The sequence below is a fragment of the Lynx canadensis genome, chromosome C2 (genome assembly GCF_007474595.2).
Source record: "Lynx canadensis isolate LIC74 chromosome C2, mLynCan4.pri.v2, whole genome shotgun sequence".
In the NCBI taxonomy this organism is placed as follows: domain Eukaryota; kingdom Metazoa; phylum Chordata; class Mammalia; order Carnivora; family Felidae; genus Lynx; species Lynx canadensis.
The window spans coordinates 96,265,570-96,283,040 of record NC_044311.2 but is presented as its reverse complement, the minus strand read 5'-3'; the positions used below and the strand labels follow the sequence as shown (position 1 = coordinate 96,283,040).

Genomic DNA, 17,471 nt, shown 5'->3' with positions numbered 1-17,471 from the left:
AAAATAACCCAATTTAAAATGGCCAGAGGCTATGAATACACGTTTTGCCGAAGAAGACATACTATGGCCAACTGGCAAAGGAAAAGATGCTCAATATCACTAGTCATTACAAACCACTAGTCAAATGCAAATCAAAACTACAATGAGATATAAACTTAAACATGTCAGAATAGCTATTAGAAAAAAAAGGACAAGAAATAACAAGTGCTGGTGACGATGTGGCAGAGAGAAACTTTGTGCACTGTTAGTCGTATTATAAACTGGTACAGCCACTATACAAAACATTTTGGAAGTTCCTCATAAAAATTAAAAATGGAACTACCATGTTATGTAGCCATTGCACTACTGGGTACCTATCTGAAGAAAATGAAAACATTAATTTGAAGAGGTATATGTACCGTTATATATATATAAATGTGGCTATATATATATATGGATGTATATATATGTATGTATGTATGTATGTATATATATATAAATGTGGCTATATATATATGCATGTATATATACATATGCATGTATATATATATATGCATGTGTGTGTGTATATATATATATATATGTATGTATGTATATGTATAATGAATACTGCTTGGCCATAAAAATAATGAAATCTTGACATTTGAGAAAATATGGTTGGAACTTGAGGGTATTACACTAAGTGAAATAACTCAGAGAAAGAAAAATACTGCATGATTTCCCTTACATGTGGAATGTAAAAATCAAAATAAAATAAAACCCAGATTCATGAACACAGAGAATATATTGGTGGTTGCCAGAGGGAAGCAGGTAGGAGAAGGTGAAATGGGTGAACTGGCAGCACAGAGCCTACCTGGGATCCTCTCTCTGCCCCTCCCCTACTTGTGAGAGCATGCTCTCTCTTTCAAAAAAAAAAAAAAAAGTACAAACTGCCAATTATAAAATCAGTAAGTCATGGGAATGTTACGAACAGCATGAAGAATTGTCAATAACATTATATTAACTTTGTATGGTGACAGATGGTAACTAGACTTACTGTGGTGATCATTTTAAAATGTATAAAAATGTTGAATCACTATGTTGTGGACCTGAAACTCATATAATATTGTATGTCAATGATACCTCAATAAAGACAGAGAATGCCAGTTCCTTTTACTCATTGGCCCCTTCAGATAACAGCCATAAAATAAACTGACTTTCCAAGATCATGACAAAAGGGTATAACAAAGGGAGATTTCAGCCAAATTATCTGATTTATAATCCTTACTGAAAGCATCTGATCTGAAAACCAACAAAACAGGGTGTTACAGAAACTTGAAATATTTGAGTAGACTTCTAAAATTCAGAGGACTTAAAATACCTCTCAAGATTAAAATACATATATTTTAACATCTAGTTTCATGGGCTTGTTACTGCATCAACAATATACAGATGAGACCTGTCACAAGACTATGATATAAATGTGTTTTCCCAGCCAAAACTTATTTCTCCATTTCCTCTTGCAACTATGTAGCCCATCTGGAACTGTATAGACCACTGGGTGAATTGAAACCTGGAAATTGAAATTTCAGCCTTAGAGAAAAGGTAAAAATATTTAGAATTTCACAATAGCTTTGAAACCCCCAAACAGTAACAATGCTATTCTGAAAATCAGAAAAGATCTGTGTGAACTTTTTGTATAAAGCACTGTTGATTAGCATTTTGCAAAAATCTTTGGGAAACGATGATTTCATTGCAAAAGCATGGAGCGCTTGTCCCACCCACCCTCTAAACCCTCCTTTACTTATGGTTGCAAAAGACTGAATGAATCTGGTCAGATGTCTGTCCAGCTTCCTCTGGGTAGGCGTGGGCCACTGCATTCATTATTTCCCTATGGGAACTTCACTGAATTATTAGGCAAAAGGGGAAAGAATGGAACAAAGAAGCCTGATTGAATAAGAACTGGCAAAGATAGTATTTCTAACAACATTTTCCTGGGATGTGTTGGGGCATTTCACTCCTCTGAGTTACAAATTTTATCAGACTGCATTGGACATTAATAAATATGCAAAGTTTAGTCTTCTGATCCAAGTTATTCTCAGGAGTATTTTTGGGGCTCTTCTTCCAACTACAGTTGATCCTAATACTGGTGTCAGGGGTATCCCCCAAATAGTTGAGAATCTGTATATAACTTTTCACTCCTCCAAAACTTAACTACTAATAGCCTACTGTTGAACAGAAGTCTTACCAATAATATAAACAGGCAATTAACACTTATTTTGTATGTTATGTAGATTATATACTATATATATAGTAAATAGATTATATACTATATCCTTATAATAAAGTAAGCCAAGGAAAAAAATGTTATTAAGAAAATCATGAGAGAAGAAGTATATTTATAGCACTGTACTATATTTATCAAAAAAAATTCGTGTAGAAGGGTATTCGCAAAGTTTAAAGCCTGAGTTGTTCAAGTGTCAACTGAACACTTATATAAAAGTTTGTTAGAAGAGTATTGATTTGGGGGACAATACTTCCCCATGAACTTATCTTTCTTTTATAGCGAATACTGCTTCTAGATGTTTGTTTACAGAACAGTCAGTCAACAATAAGCTTAGTCAACAATCTGCTACCTTTTTCAGTTTATCTTTAACATCCATTTCAACTGCCTTCTTAAGGGATTTCAAACTTTTCTAGGAGTGCTTTAATCTCAAAAGCAACCCATCAGATGCCATCCACTTCCCTGGTTTTCATTGTATGATCCTAAGAAATCTTAGATTTTTAAACAGGTTACCCAAGGCCACAGTGAGAAATGAGGCAGGAGGATGCCAAGAAAGGTTTCAATGAAATTAACAAGACTTTAAGCTGGTTTTTTTTGTACACGGAGTTTCCACTTTCAATTTCATGTGAAAATAGATCTTTTAGTGGATGAGAAATTCTAGTCTGAAAGAGATTCAGCAACTTGTTTCAGATTACTCAGCTAGTAACAGAACCAGACTTAGAATCAGGTCTCCAGAATCTTCATGTAGTAAATATTTCTGCCATTCTACGTCCAACTCTTCTAATTCTCTTTCTATCCTGTTAGCATCTAAGTAGTCTCCTCTAAAAATTTTCCTACTCTCCTTTCTTCCTTCAGCACTTTATAATATTGTCTAGAGAATCTTGTTTTAATTTCTCTATGTATTTTATTGAACATCTTTTTCTCATCAATTCTGAGAATATGAAGCCACTGCCAAAAGATAGGAGGGGTCATTATTATCATTAGTAATATTATTGTCTTCCCCATAGGCAATATTTTATTTAGAGACATTCTGCTTTCATAAATTTACACATTAATTATATTGGTATGGGCTCATATATCCTTATAAAGTACATAGAGAGGGGCTCAAAATCTAGGAGCCCAAAATGAGAAACAACGTGGCCAATGTCTAAGACATATTCAGAAGCACAAGTGGGGTTGGAGTCCTGTTTTTGTTTCTACCTTTTCCACTTGACCACTCCAAATGAAGAGGAGGCCTGGGGAGTGAGGGTGTTAAATCCCTATCTACATGGGTGATTTGCCTGCTTTCCCTTGGTATTTCAAGTGACTTGGTTCTTCTTAAATCAGTCATGCATACACTTACAAATTACTCCTTCACCTTGCCAACCTCACCACCATCCTGATGGAAGAAGACCAATGGGCCTTAAGTTCCTTTATAAACTTTTCTCTACAATCCACATGGTTGATTGCCCTTTCATCTAGGCATTCTTTGCAGCCTTTAATTTTGACAGCATTTTCAACATAACTGATCCACCCTTGACCTCTCATCAGTCCTACATTTTCTCTCCCGCTGGATTTTTATTCATATAGTCACCCTAGGCATACTACAATATTTCATTTGGTGAACAACTCTCTGTAATATACTACCCAAGACTTGATTTCATCTCTGCACCTTTGTAGAGACTCTAAATCTCTATCTGAATATTCAGTCTAGTGGGTATAGAAGATTGGAAAAAGGACCAGTAGGAGCCAAACATGAAGTAGATGCTATCCCTAGAAAGTAACAGTGGCAGGAGAAGGCAAGTTTCCCATCATTCCATAACTCCAACATAACATATACATACATCCAGTTAGGTATATAAAAGATATATAGATATATAAAACAAATCTCATTCAGCTTCTGCATCCCTACTCCCTTCATAATAAAAACAATTCAGGGAACACCCAAGGTAGAGGGGACAATATATCCCCACAACAGGCAGCATAACTGTCATCAAAATCTAACAATTTGTGAAGACCTACATCCATTTCTTTGATCCTTCAGCGGGGGGAGGCACATAAATGGTAGTGACACTAAGAAATCCTAATCTAAAGCTCATGCTCTTTGCCCTAGAGTAGGCAGCTCGGAGGTTAAAGGTATCAGTTTGAATACCTGCTGAAGGGTAAGGAACTTCTCTATAGTATGGTCAATTCAATTTTCTATTGAACACTAGTATCTCTCAGAAATCATGGTAAAAGCCATTTCTGGGTCAGTCATGGCAAAATGATTACAATCACATTTCTCTATTGCTTGATTAGGTCACTATTCACTAATGCCCTGAAACCATCAGCTTCTTTGAGCTGTCATTTCATACTCCATACCACTTGTGGTGAGCTTCCCTATATCTAGTTTAGAAAAAAACAGTTCAAGGCAGAAGGTGGTTTCTTTCTCTACTATAAAAAGAGTTTTGGGTCACGGGTGGTTGCCTTCTCACTGTGCTTTTAAAAGAAGAGAGAAAGTACCTTCACTTTGCTGTGAGCAAAAATCTGTTCTTTTTCATCTGAAACCATTTCTTGCATCTCACTAAATATTACTGAGCATCCCACAAGTAGCATCTTACCTATTTGCAACAACAAACTGCATTAGGGAAATCTCTTTAGACTGGTGGAACCCAGCAGCCCAGGAAGCTTTGGGAAATAAAATATCTGATACCGGGTAGCCTAAGTAGAGCAGTTGTATGGCTATAGATAGGAACTTCCACTTAACAAGTTCGGGCAGCTTGCTCCCATAGCTTATGGAGAGTTGGACCCATTCTATTCCCTTTAGACTCCCTGGGCTGGAGAAGAGAAACAGGCATTTCATCATGTCCTATGCTCCCTTAATCATGATTTTTGGTTGTTCTTATACATAATAGTTTCATGTGAAGGCGTAAAAATGGCAATCCCAGGAGATACAGGGCCACTGACCCATTGTCTGTATGTCAGTAGTCTCCTTCTCCTTTGTGACATGGTCAGTTACTATGGTAATCAGTAGCGAAGGTTTATTAGGGCTTGTTAATATTTAAAAGGTGATTTATAAGCATATAAATAATTGGCTGCTCACTAACAGGTGGGACTCCTGAACTCAGCTGCCTTTGGCAATTAGCTAAAGAATTTGAGAGTTGTGCTCCTGTCCTCCACAGCTGCCTGCCTGTTTGGCTCAGAGTATCAACCTTGAAAACAAGGCAAAGAGAAAACAATCCATCAGTAGGGTAGGTGGAACAGACCCTATGACCGATATTGGTTGCTCGCCTAGCAGAGTGCAGAGAAGCAGATGGGAAGGAGTACAGGTTGCCCACTTTCAATTTTTCCTTCAGAAAATGTACATACAACATCCTGAAAACCCTTGTTTCTTGGCAAATTCATTAGGAATGGAGCCAGACTTATATATAAGTTGTTGTTTATACTGGAAGAGCCCCTTGTCTAAAAATATCTCCCTGAACCAGCAGTCACAGGATCTAAAAGTGCATCAGAATAGATGTATTGCATTATTTTCAGCATTGGGTGTGTGTTTCTTTGAAAGAGACAGACTGAGAGTGCTAGGCAGAGTTGTATATTGTTTAGGGGTATTAGAGGAGAATGAGTCTGAGAGAAAGAGTGTTTCAATACTCCCAATGGTAGTAAACATGCTAACGTTGCTGCTGATCACATTTTTGGTAATTGGAGAGACCCAGTGTAGCCTGAGAAGACCTAAGAAAACAGAGCTGAGACTGTCTCTCAAGAGTTTGTGGATCAGAGTCATGGTTTTTCCAGATTGCAATTTTGACAGGTTAGACCTAATTTAGATGATTCTGGGGTTTTTGTTTTGTTTTGTTTTGTTTTGTTTTTAACTTTTAAAACCCCTTTTCATTATCGATATGTTCCCACAGTTGTGGAGTTTTGAATAATTATTAATAAAATAATTATTAATAAAAAGACATACTTACTGGGTTTGATCCATGTACAGCCACCCAACCACCCCAAAACAGAAAGCAACAAAAAAGATATACTTACCAAAGAATATCGTGCATTGATCTCCCTAATCTACAAGAGATATTATATGGCATACTATTATTATTATTATCATTATTATTACTATTTTTAGTTATTTTGGCTTGAGTTACATGAGATGAATGAAGAGGAGGAAAATAGGAAGGTAACTGGAAGATATCACAAAGGTAATGATACATAAGAGGAGAGATTTTGAAGAGGCAAATACTTTAGAGAGAGAGAGATTAAAAAGAAAAATTGGAGGCTAAAAAAGATGTTCCATATGGTCTCCGAAGCTTATTTCTTTCATTTATAGACAATCTCAGGAGCTGAGAACAAGGCATAGTCGGCCAGTGCTTCTTGAGAGGGGGCATAAAAAAAGGTAAGAGAATCCACTGTGCATTGACTGTAGGGTATTTCATCAACTCCAGGAGGTATACAGACCAGCAGTGATTGTGTATATCTAAATGCCAAAGGGGATGATTACCCCTCCAATTATTTTAATTTATGTAACAGCATATTTTCTTCCCCACTCAACTAAGTGCCTGATTCCACTGATAAAGCACCTAACTCACCAGTAACTTGAAAATGTTATTCAGGTTGATTACACACTACTCTATGGAGTTATCTTTTGTTTTAATAATTGGTGGTAGTTTTTAATTCCATCTTCTACAAAATGTGTGTGAGGGGTTATCTTGATCCTTTCTCTATTTTGATGAGATTTTTGAACACATTCTATGCTTTCTGAAGAAAATTCTATTCCAATTAACAATAAAAACTGGCATTCATATAATTTTTACTATGTTTCAGGCATCATTCTAAGTTTTTTATATATAACTCATTTAATCCTCACCAAAAAATTATAAATTGGGTCTTATTACTCTTCCATTTTTAAAAGTGAGGAAACAGACATGGTTAAAAAAATTAAAAACAAAACAACTTTCTTAAGAATATAGAAAGGAGCAAATTAGGAAAAGATCTAGAATTTGAAAACTTAACACAGGAGAGCCGGCTCTTCTACTTCCCTTCATCACATTAGCAAATATGTTGACTGATGGTTCCACCTCTGGTTATGAACTAGGAAATTATAAGAGAGTAAAACTCTCACCATACCAAGCAAAACAAATCATGTGAGGTACAGAATATTTTCCTGAACTCCTAAGAAAAGTGACATTGAAATAATCTTTATTTTTTATTTATTATTATTTCTTTTTTTTACTTTGAGAGAGAGAGTGTGCGTAAGCAGGAGAGGGGGCAGAGAAAGAATAAGAATCCCAAGCAGGCTCCACACTCAGCACAGAGCCCTAGATGGGGCTCAATTCCACAGCCAGCTGAGAGATCATGACCTGAGCTGAAATCAAGAGTCAGTCACTCAATCAACTGAGCCACCCAGGCACTCCTGAGAGAATATGACATATGAATCTACTCTCCTCCCTGGTTGACTAGCTGGAAAAGAAAAAATTCCCCATAGACAGGAAATCAGCAGACTCTTTAACAATACTAACAAAAGAAGAAAGTTAGATTTTTTTAAGTTTATTTATTTAAGCAATCTCTACATCCAATGTGGGGTTCAATTTATGACCCTGAGATCAAGAATTGAATGCTCCACCAACTGAGCCAGTTAGGCGTTCCTTCTTAACAAAATTTTAAGGCCTCTATGTGGGCTGCCAAGAAACATTTGACTTCTGAGACTCTAGTGTAGTTGTAGAGTGAATCTGCACTCACTCACTAATTCTACTGCCTGGGTCTTTACTGACTGCTCAGGGGCAGTTCTCCACAGGCTTGAAGGCAGGAGTGGAGAGCAGAGAGGGATGAATTCCAACTCCAGATTTCAGCTTTGAAGAGCTGCAGACAAACAGGGTTCTGAGTGGGGCTTCTCTAAGGCATTCTGCAGAGGAAAGATCTTCCTGGGCATACAACGTCTTAGTAGGCCTGGAGGAGAGCAAAGAAAACTCCTTAGAAATATGAAGAGCTGAAAGTGCTGTAAAAGCAGAGATCTTTATGTTTTAAAAAGCAAGGACTTGGGCAGAGAAGCATTGAGATCTATGGATATCACTAGTGCTCAACCCCAAATCTGCAGGGTTTCATTTTAATTCCACTTTCAAACATTTAAAGCCTGTGGTCAAACTAAAGCTGCAACAAAGACCAAACACATCTCAACTAGAGACCAGATTTATTTAGCTCTCTAGCATAGACTTTTGTTTTCTAGACATATATGCGATTTATACGCATTTCTACTGTTTTCTTACACAAAATATCTTTAGTGCCATAAAATTTACATGACAAATAAAATATGTAAATCACAGCAAAAAGAGAATACATGGAGAGAAGCAGACCCAGAGACGGCCCAGATGTTGAAATTAACAGAGATTTAAAAAATGTTTACTGTTTATTTATTTTTGAGAGAGAGAGAGAGAGAGAGAGAGAGACAGACACAGAGACAGTCTGAGTGGGGGAGGGGCAGAGAGAGAGGGAGACACAGAATCCCAAGCAAGCTCCAAGTTCTCAGCTATCAGGACAAAGCCCACCTAGGGGCTTGAATTCACTAATGGTGAGATCATGACCTGAGCTGAAGTCAGACACTTAACTGACTAAGCCACCCAGGAACCCCAAAATTATCAGAGATTTTAAATAAAATAACAAAAAAATCTAAAGGAGCAAGTAGAAAAGGTGACCAATATGAATAAAGAGATGGTGGATTTTAGCAGAAACATGATTATATTAAAGAAAAATGTATTGAACTCTCTATTAAAAAATGCAATATCATAGATTAAGCACTTATTAGACAAATTTAACACCAGACTGGAATCTGAAAAGAATTAGTATCCTTGAAGACAGGTCAATAGCGCTCCTGGTACTCCTTGTGTGTGCTCGTTCAAGGGAAGGCCTGGTACCTCTGTGAGGCAGCAGCTGAGGAGAATGTGGCACACACCATGGCAGATGAAAAGCCCATGGAAGGAGTCAAGAGTGGGAACAATGATCATGTTCATTCGAAGGTGGTGGGTCAGGATGGTTCTGTGGTGCTATTTAAGATTAAGAGGCACAGTGCATTTAGTAAACTAATGAAAGCCTGTTGTGAACAACGGGCTTGTCAATGAGCTTTGTCAATGAGGCAGATCAGATGCCAAAGGGACGAGCAGCCAATCAATGAAACAAACACTCCTGCACAGTTAGACATGGAGCATAAAGATATAATTGATGTGTTCCTACTGCAGACAGGAGGTGTTTACGAAAAAATGGAATCTGCCACTTTATTCCAGAACTCTTCCTCCAGACCAAGAGTACAACCTCAACTAGAAAACTGCAGTTTTGGGGCACCTGGGTGGCTCAGGTCGTTAAATGTCCAACTTCAGCTCAGGTCCTAATCTCACAGCTCGTGAGTTCAAGCCCTGTGTTGGGCTCTGTGCTGACACCTCAGAGCTCAGAGCATGCTTCAGATTCTGTGTCTTCCTCTCTCTGCCCCTCTCCTACTCTCTCTGTTTCTAACTCAAAAACAAATAAAAACATTTAAAAACATTTTTAAAAAATAAAAAAAGAAAGAAGAAAGAAAATCACTGTCTGGTTCCACCACATCCTGACAACTAAAGTGTAGTTTTCTCTATTCTTTCATTTTCCCCTTCCCCATTCCTTTGCTGCACATAAAGTAACTTGTGTGTATGTACATGAGCATATTGCAGTTTTTAACTTAATGACTAACGATATATTTTGATCAATACCAAATTGAGATGGGATGGGGAAAAATATTGGGGAAATGCCACGGATATGGGAAAAATCTCCATCCGTGACATGCACATTCAGCTCTTATTTTCATGTGTTAGTAAGCTATTTTTGCTCTCATAAGAAAACAAAAAAGAACAATATAAAAACTTGCATACTCTGTTTGATTAGAGAATTTTATTTTATTTTTTTTTTCAACGTTTATTTATTTTTGGGACAGAGAGAGACAGAGCATGAACGGGGGAGGGGCAGAGAGAGAGGGAGACACAGAGTCGGAAACAGGCTCCAGGCTCTGAGCCATCAGCCCAGAGCCCGACGCGGGGCTCGAACTCACGGACCGCGAGATCGTGACCTGGCTGAAGTCGGATGCTTAACCGACTGCGCCACCCAGGCGCCCCTTGATTAGAGAATTTTAATGCTTTACATTTATCACTATAAACCCAAGGAATATTTCATAACATTTTTGTACATAGCTGTAACATGTAGGGTGATCTGTCTTAAATAGGAACAAATTACTCTAAAGGAAATAAATCCTAGATAGTTTTCCACTCACGTCAAGCATTTTGTTGTTTAAATAAATTTCATGTTTAAAATAAACAAAAGAGGGGCGCCTGGGTGGCGCAGTCGGTTAAGCGTCCGACTTCAGCCAGGTCACGATCTCGCGGTCCGTGAGTTCGAGCCCCGCGTCGGGCTCTGGGCTGATGGCTCAGAGCCTGGAGCCTGCTTCCGTTTCTGTGTCTCCCTCTCTCTCTGCCCCTCCCCCGTTCATGCTCTGTCTCTCTCTGTCCCAAAAATAAATAAACGTTGAAAAAAATTAAAAAAAAAATAAATAAATCAATAGAAGATATCAAAACTAAAGCTATATGTGTGTGTGTATATATATATATATATATATATATATATATATAAAATATAGGGTGTTGTATGGAAACTAATTTGACAACAATTTTCATATATTAAAAAAAAGAGCTGAAAAAAATAACTATACATATATAATAAAATAAATAAATAATTTTTAAAAATAGAGAAGTGTTTGAGATCTGAAGGACAATATCAAACCCACAATTACTGTAGAAAAAGAAGATAGAGAAAAGGATAAAAAAAAGTATTTAAAGAAACAGTATTTAAATAAACAACGTTTATTTTCCACTAAAAATAATTGCACAATGTATTATTGCAGAAGGCAATAATAAAAAGTGCAAAACACCAGAAGTCAACCTAGGAGTGTTGTATATAGATCTATCTCTTCTTCAAAAAAAGGGGGAAAATAAAGTAATTTCAGAGAACAAAACCTTAGGGAATTTACCTCAGCAGCAACATACTACAAGACACTCAGCTAAAGAGAACTGATACCAAATGGAACCGCAGATCTGCAAGAATGAATGAAAGGCATAAAATATAGTAAATACCTGGGAGAATATAAAAGACCTTTCAGTCTATATCTATATTTAAGTCTATGTATATTTTTGAAAGGTTGCAGAGTATTTAAAATAAAAACAATAAAAGGGGCACCTGGGTGGCTCAGTCAGTTAAGTGTTAGACTCTTGATTGTTGCTCAGGTCATGATCTCTCGGTTCAAGCCCTCCTTGGGCTTCAGGCTGACTCTTTGGAGCCTGCTTGAGATTCTGTCTCCCTCCCTCTCTTCTCCCCCCCCCCCACCTTTTCTCTCTCCCCCTCGCTCTCTGCCTCTCCACTCTCTCTCTCTCACTCTCTCAAAATAAATAAATACACTTTAAAAAACAGAAACGTAATAACAATACCGAATGTATTTAGAGATTGTTAGCATATGTAGTATAGAACTAAAATATACAAAATCAAGAGCACAAAGGGGAGGAAGAGAGCAAAAAAAAACCCACTAAACTGCATGTGTTATAGCATAAGATTATTTGAGTGTACACTGCAATGAGTCTAAGATTCATATTGTAAACTCTAAGCCTATACTTCCCACAAGGGTAGTCAGTGGCTACATGTTGATATTTAAATTTAGGTAGAAATTAATAAAAATTGAATAAAATTAAAAATTCAGCTCCGAAAGTTACACTAGCCACATTTCAAGTGCGAAGTAACTACATATCCCTGGTGGCCACCATGTTTGATTGAACAGATAGAGGAGATTTCCATCAGTTAAGTTATTTTAGACATCACTGCTCTATATAAACATAAAATTACAACACAAAGCTATAAATCTAAATACCAAAAGTAGGAGTGAAAATGAAATTTAAAAAAATGTGATATAACTCAAAGATGGAAGGAAAGAAAAACAGAGATGTTATTAAATGAGATAAAGAAAAACCAAACATGAAGACAGGAGATTAAAACAAAACTATATTAATAATTATACATTAAATGGTAATAAACAAAACATCCCAGTAAAAGTCAGTGATAATAAGATTATATTAAAAAGACACAATTTTATGCATTTTATGTGCAAAGGGAGAGAAGTTGAAAGTAAATGTGTAAAAACAATACCACTAAAATACTAAGATTAAGACATAATTTTATGATTAAGATATATTGTGTTAAAGATACTATATAAACACTAGATTGAGAAATTGGTTGGACATCTTAATTTCAGACGAAGGTGATTTCAAGGGAAAGAATATTACTGGAGAAATAAAGAAATATTTACTAATTGTAAAGACGTTGATTCATCAAGAAGTCATAACAATTCCAAAAGTGAATGTACCCAATAAAAGTGATTTGAAAATACACGAAGCAAACTTCACAGATTATATGGAGATGACAAGTACACCTTCGTGTCCAGAGTTTTTATATAACCATCACCCAACAACTGTATATATATAGGTCTATCCCAACAGCTGTACAGTCTTTGCAGGTACGCATGAATTATCCACCAAAACAGACTACCTACTACTTATAAAAAAAGTCTCAAACATGCTTAATAATTAAAATCATATGGAATATATCCTATGGATACAATGGTATCAAATTAGAAAATAATTTTTAAAAGCTATATTTAATAACAAATTTTTAAATAACCTATAGGATGAAAAAGAAATCAAACAGAAAATTATAAAAGAGTACAAGATGAATTACAATAAAAACATAGTACATAAAAATCTGTGTGGTTCACTAAAACTGCACCAGGGGTATTTATAGCTTAAATGTTTATAGCAGAAAAGAAGAATTATTTTTAAATAAGTAACCAACACTTCAACTTTATTTTATTTAAAAAAATTTTTTTTGGTATATTTATTTTTTGAGAGAGAAAGAGAGAGAGCAGGGGAAGGGCAGAGAGGAAGACAGACAGAGAATTCTAAGCAGGCTCTGCACCATCAGCACAAAGCCCAATGTGGCGCTCTAACCCACAAACTGAGAGGTCATGACCCGAGCCAAACCAAGAGTCAGATGCCCAAATGACTGAGCCACCCAGGCACCCCCAAAATTTCTACTTAGAAGCTAGACAAAACAACAAATTCAGCCCAAAGTAAATACAAAAAAATAATGAAGACAAAAACAGAAAACAACAAAATATAAAACAAACAACAGGTATCAAAATGTTGAAAATGGAATCATTAAAAAGATGAATACACTTGACAAATTTCTAAACAAGACTTATTAAGAAAAAAGAGAAAATACAAATGACATCAAGAATGAAAAGGGACATTACTAGAGATTGTACAAAAAAATAAAAGGATTTATACCAATACATTCTACAAGTTAGATAAAACGGACACATTCCTTGAACAATATACTTATCTGAACTGATATCATAAGAAACAGGAAAACTAAATAGCACATAACTGCAACATAAATTGAGTTCATAATCAAAAACTTTCCTACAGAGTTATTATGGGCTTAAATGTTTTTATTGAAATTTTATCAAATGTTTAAGTAAGGTATAATACCAATTCTACATAAGTTCTTTCAGATACTGAAGGAGGAAGAAACACTTTTTAACTAATATAGTCAATACCAAAACTTGGCAAATATAAGAAAAAAACTAAAGACCAAGATCTAATATGATCACAGATGCAAAATCTTAAAAACAGAAAGACACTGAGTACAAATACACATACACACACACAGTGATACATCATGAACAGATGGATTTTACCTCAGGTATATAAATGTGGTTCAACATTTTTTAAAAAATATATTAACATATTTCACCATACTAACAGAATAATTCAAAACAGCATATAATCATCTCAGTAGATGTAGAAATACGGCCTTTCCACAACTCTCCCAAAGAAGAATGTCCTCTCTCATCATTTCTATTTTGTCTTTTCCTAGAGTTTCCCTTCTGTACAATGAGGTAGGGAAAATAAATAAAAGCTTATTAAAACTGTGAATTAAAACTGTGTAATTGCAAGCAAAATAATTATATATAGAGAGAACCTTCATAGAATCTACAAAAAGGCCAGAACTAAGTAAATTCAGTCACACTGTAGAATTCAAACTCACAAAAAATCAGAAGTGTTTCTATACACGAGCAATAATATTAGGAAAAAGTAAAATAGTTCACATCATTAGAAATACTAAATACATAAACAATCTACTAAAAATATGCAACATCTCCACAATGAAATGATAAAACATTGTTGAGAAATGTAACAGACTCCAATAAATGAAGAGCTGTGCCTGTGTATTAATACATTAAGGATATTTTTTCTCTTTTAATTTAATGTAATACCTATCAGGCTATTTTGAAGATAATTGACAAGCTCATTCTAAAATTTGGATCAAAATAAGGATTTAGGATAGTCAAAACAATCTTTTAAAGAAAGTTAAATGACTTAACACTATCTACTTCCAAGATTTATTACAAAGCTACAGTAAGCAACAGAGTGTAATAATTTACTTAAAGAATTAACATATAGATCATTAGAAAATAACAAAGTCCAAAAATAATCCCACACATATAAAGTCAATTAATCTTCAGATAAGGTATCACGTTCATTCATTGGAGGAAAGAAAAGTCTTTTAATAAGCGGAACAACTCAACTCTTATACTCCATAAATAAAATATTTAATTTGAGATGAATCTTAGACTTCAATTCGTAAAGCACAGAAGAAAAATAAGAATATTTCTGTAACCTAGGGAGTAGACAAAGATGAATTCCACAATGCACAAATCAGTAACTCTAAAAGAAAACATATGATCAGTTAAACTTCATCAAAATTAAAATTTGTATCTCATTAAAGTAAACATTAAGAAATACTCAAAAAACAGACTGCAAGGAAGTTTTCATAACATATCCATTTGAGGGGCACTTGGATGGCTCAGTCGGTTAAGTGTCCAACTCTTGATTTTGACTCACATCATGATCTCACAGTCATGAGAACAAGCCCCATGTCAGGCTCTGTTCTCAGAGTGTAGCCTGTTTAGAATTCTCTCTCTCTCTCTCTCTCTCTCTCTCTCTCTCTCTCTCTTCTTTCTTTATCTTTCTCTCTCTAACTCTGCCCTTCCCCCTGTCTCAGAGTGTCTCTTTCTCTCTCTCAGAATAAATAAATAAACATCAGAAAAATAATATATCCATTTGGCAAAGAACTTACATGCAGAATATTAGAGAAATCCTATAATGCAATAAGAAAAGGACAAATAATAAAAAGACAAACCCAATGACAAAATGGTTAATGACTTCAATATATACTTCACAAAGAAGAAATACAAATGGCAACAAATACATGAAAATGTGTTCAGAATATCCAAAAGAACTGTAAAAGGATGTTCATAGCAACTTCCATATTCATAATTACACAAATGCCCAACAACAGGAGAATGAATAAACAAAATGTGTTATAGTCATGCAATAAACACTACTATATAATATAAAAGAAGAAACTATTGATACAGGCAAAGTCATAAATGAATTTCGGAAACATTATGAGGAGTGAAAAACCAACCACAAAAATATGACTTAATTATTTATATTACCCCAAGAATATACAAAACTAATCTACAGTGATAGAAATTTAAGAGCGATCACATCTACGGGTGGAGAGAATGAAGAGGAGATTGACCATAAATAACATGAGGGAACTTTCTGGGATAGGGTAGATGACATTGTGAAGAAAAAGTATAGGCAAGACACAGACTGAGAAAACATTTTCATAGTGCATATATCTGACAAAGGACTCATATATAGAATATTTGTATTCTATACACGGTTACATGTACACGGTAATGTTCTGTACATGGGTGCATAAAATAGCTAAAATTCATTAAACTGAGTGTGTAAATCTGTGCAAATTATTATATATAAATCACATCTGAAAATTTATATGGTGATGACCCACCAAGTGCCAGATTCTCTGCAACTCATTGAAGATATAGTGATAATCAGGACTGTTCTCATAAAATTAGAATTTCCAATAAATGGTTTGATTTAAACCTATTTGAAGACTTACCTCAACTAAATCCTTCTCTTTTTGTCCACATATGCAACTTTTTGTTTGTTTGTTTTTTGTATATAATATAGTAAAAGTGTGCTATATAAAGAAATCAGGAACCCTAAATTTTATTCACATTTCTGTCCTGGACTAGCTTTGTGACCTTGAATAAGACATTTATCCTTCTTATACTTATCTGCAAAACAAAAGTATCAGTCCAATATTCTTCAAAGCCCCACATCTTTATGGTTTTTATTCTTATTACATATACTAATGATGATATTATCTATTTACTGTGAAGCTGCAAACTTGAGGTGAAAACTGTTCATCGTGGAAGGAAACAGCCCCAATTTCTTGACCATAATATAACTGTTGTCACTTGCCAGTCTGTGGTATTGCCACTGAGTCATTTCCAGTGAGTTAAGCCTAGAGTGTAGAGAAATTGAGATCTGACTAGTCTTGCCTTTACTTGAGTTCTAATTGCTTTCTCTTAATGGCTTTTTCAGTTATGTTAATTTTAAAAATGACCAACCCAGAACTCAAATCTCCCAACCATAAGACCCCCGCGGCAGAAAAGACTTTTTAGTTTGCCAGGTATACAAAGCTTTCTTGTTTTTTAAGTGAATTAGTTAAGATTCAGAGATGGGAAAGAATCTAAAATCTGTCTGCCCATAAAACATTCTCTTTTACAAACATTTAGAGAACATGCAAGAGTAAATTGCTCTTTTATGAGGTCTGCAGAGGAACATAATACATAACTTGCTTTCGCCGTGATTTTTAAATTTTCCCTTTCTCCCAAATTGCTTAAACACTTTTTAGTTAGAGAAAATGAGCCTCAATATGGACAAACCTTTAGCTAAAGACCGCTTTCCATACCCAATGCTGCTCACTTACCCTTGGAATCTGTAACCTTTTTACTCTTCCTTCATATCCACCCAGCGCCTTTCATATCTTTCTGTGCACAAACTTGAATTTACTAATATCAATCCTTTTTTCTATCAGCCTATAGACTCCTAACTCCTTAACCTTTTGCAGTATCATTAATTAATTTATTAGGTCATTCAACAAAAACCGAAGTAATAAAAAAAATACACGCATGATGCTATGCAGCGGCCAAGATCAGAAGGGTGAAGAATGTCTCTGCCATCCTAGGGATTATATTCTAAGATTTACATACGTAGTCTATATT

At 35.3% G+C, this 17,471-nt stretch overlaps 1 protein-coding gene across 1 annotated transcript in view; it reads left to right on the top strand.

Annotated features, from left to right (window-relative positions):
* The first annotated feature begins 9,141 nt into the window (after positions 1–9,141).
* LOC115522884 (small ubiquitin-related modifier 2-like) overlaps positions 9,142–17,471 on the top strand; it is a 67,375-nt gene continuing 59,045 nt past the window's right edge. Inside the window, exons 1-2 of the mRNA XM_030328455.1 lie at positions 9,142–9,294; positions 9,379–9,489. Of these exons, the coding sequence (XP_030184315.1) occupies positions 9,142–9,294; positions 9,379–9,489 (264 nt within the window). The remainder of the gene's footprint in view (positions 9,295–9,378; positions 9,490–17,471) is intronic.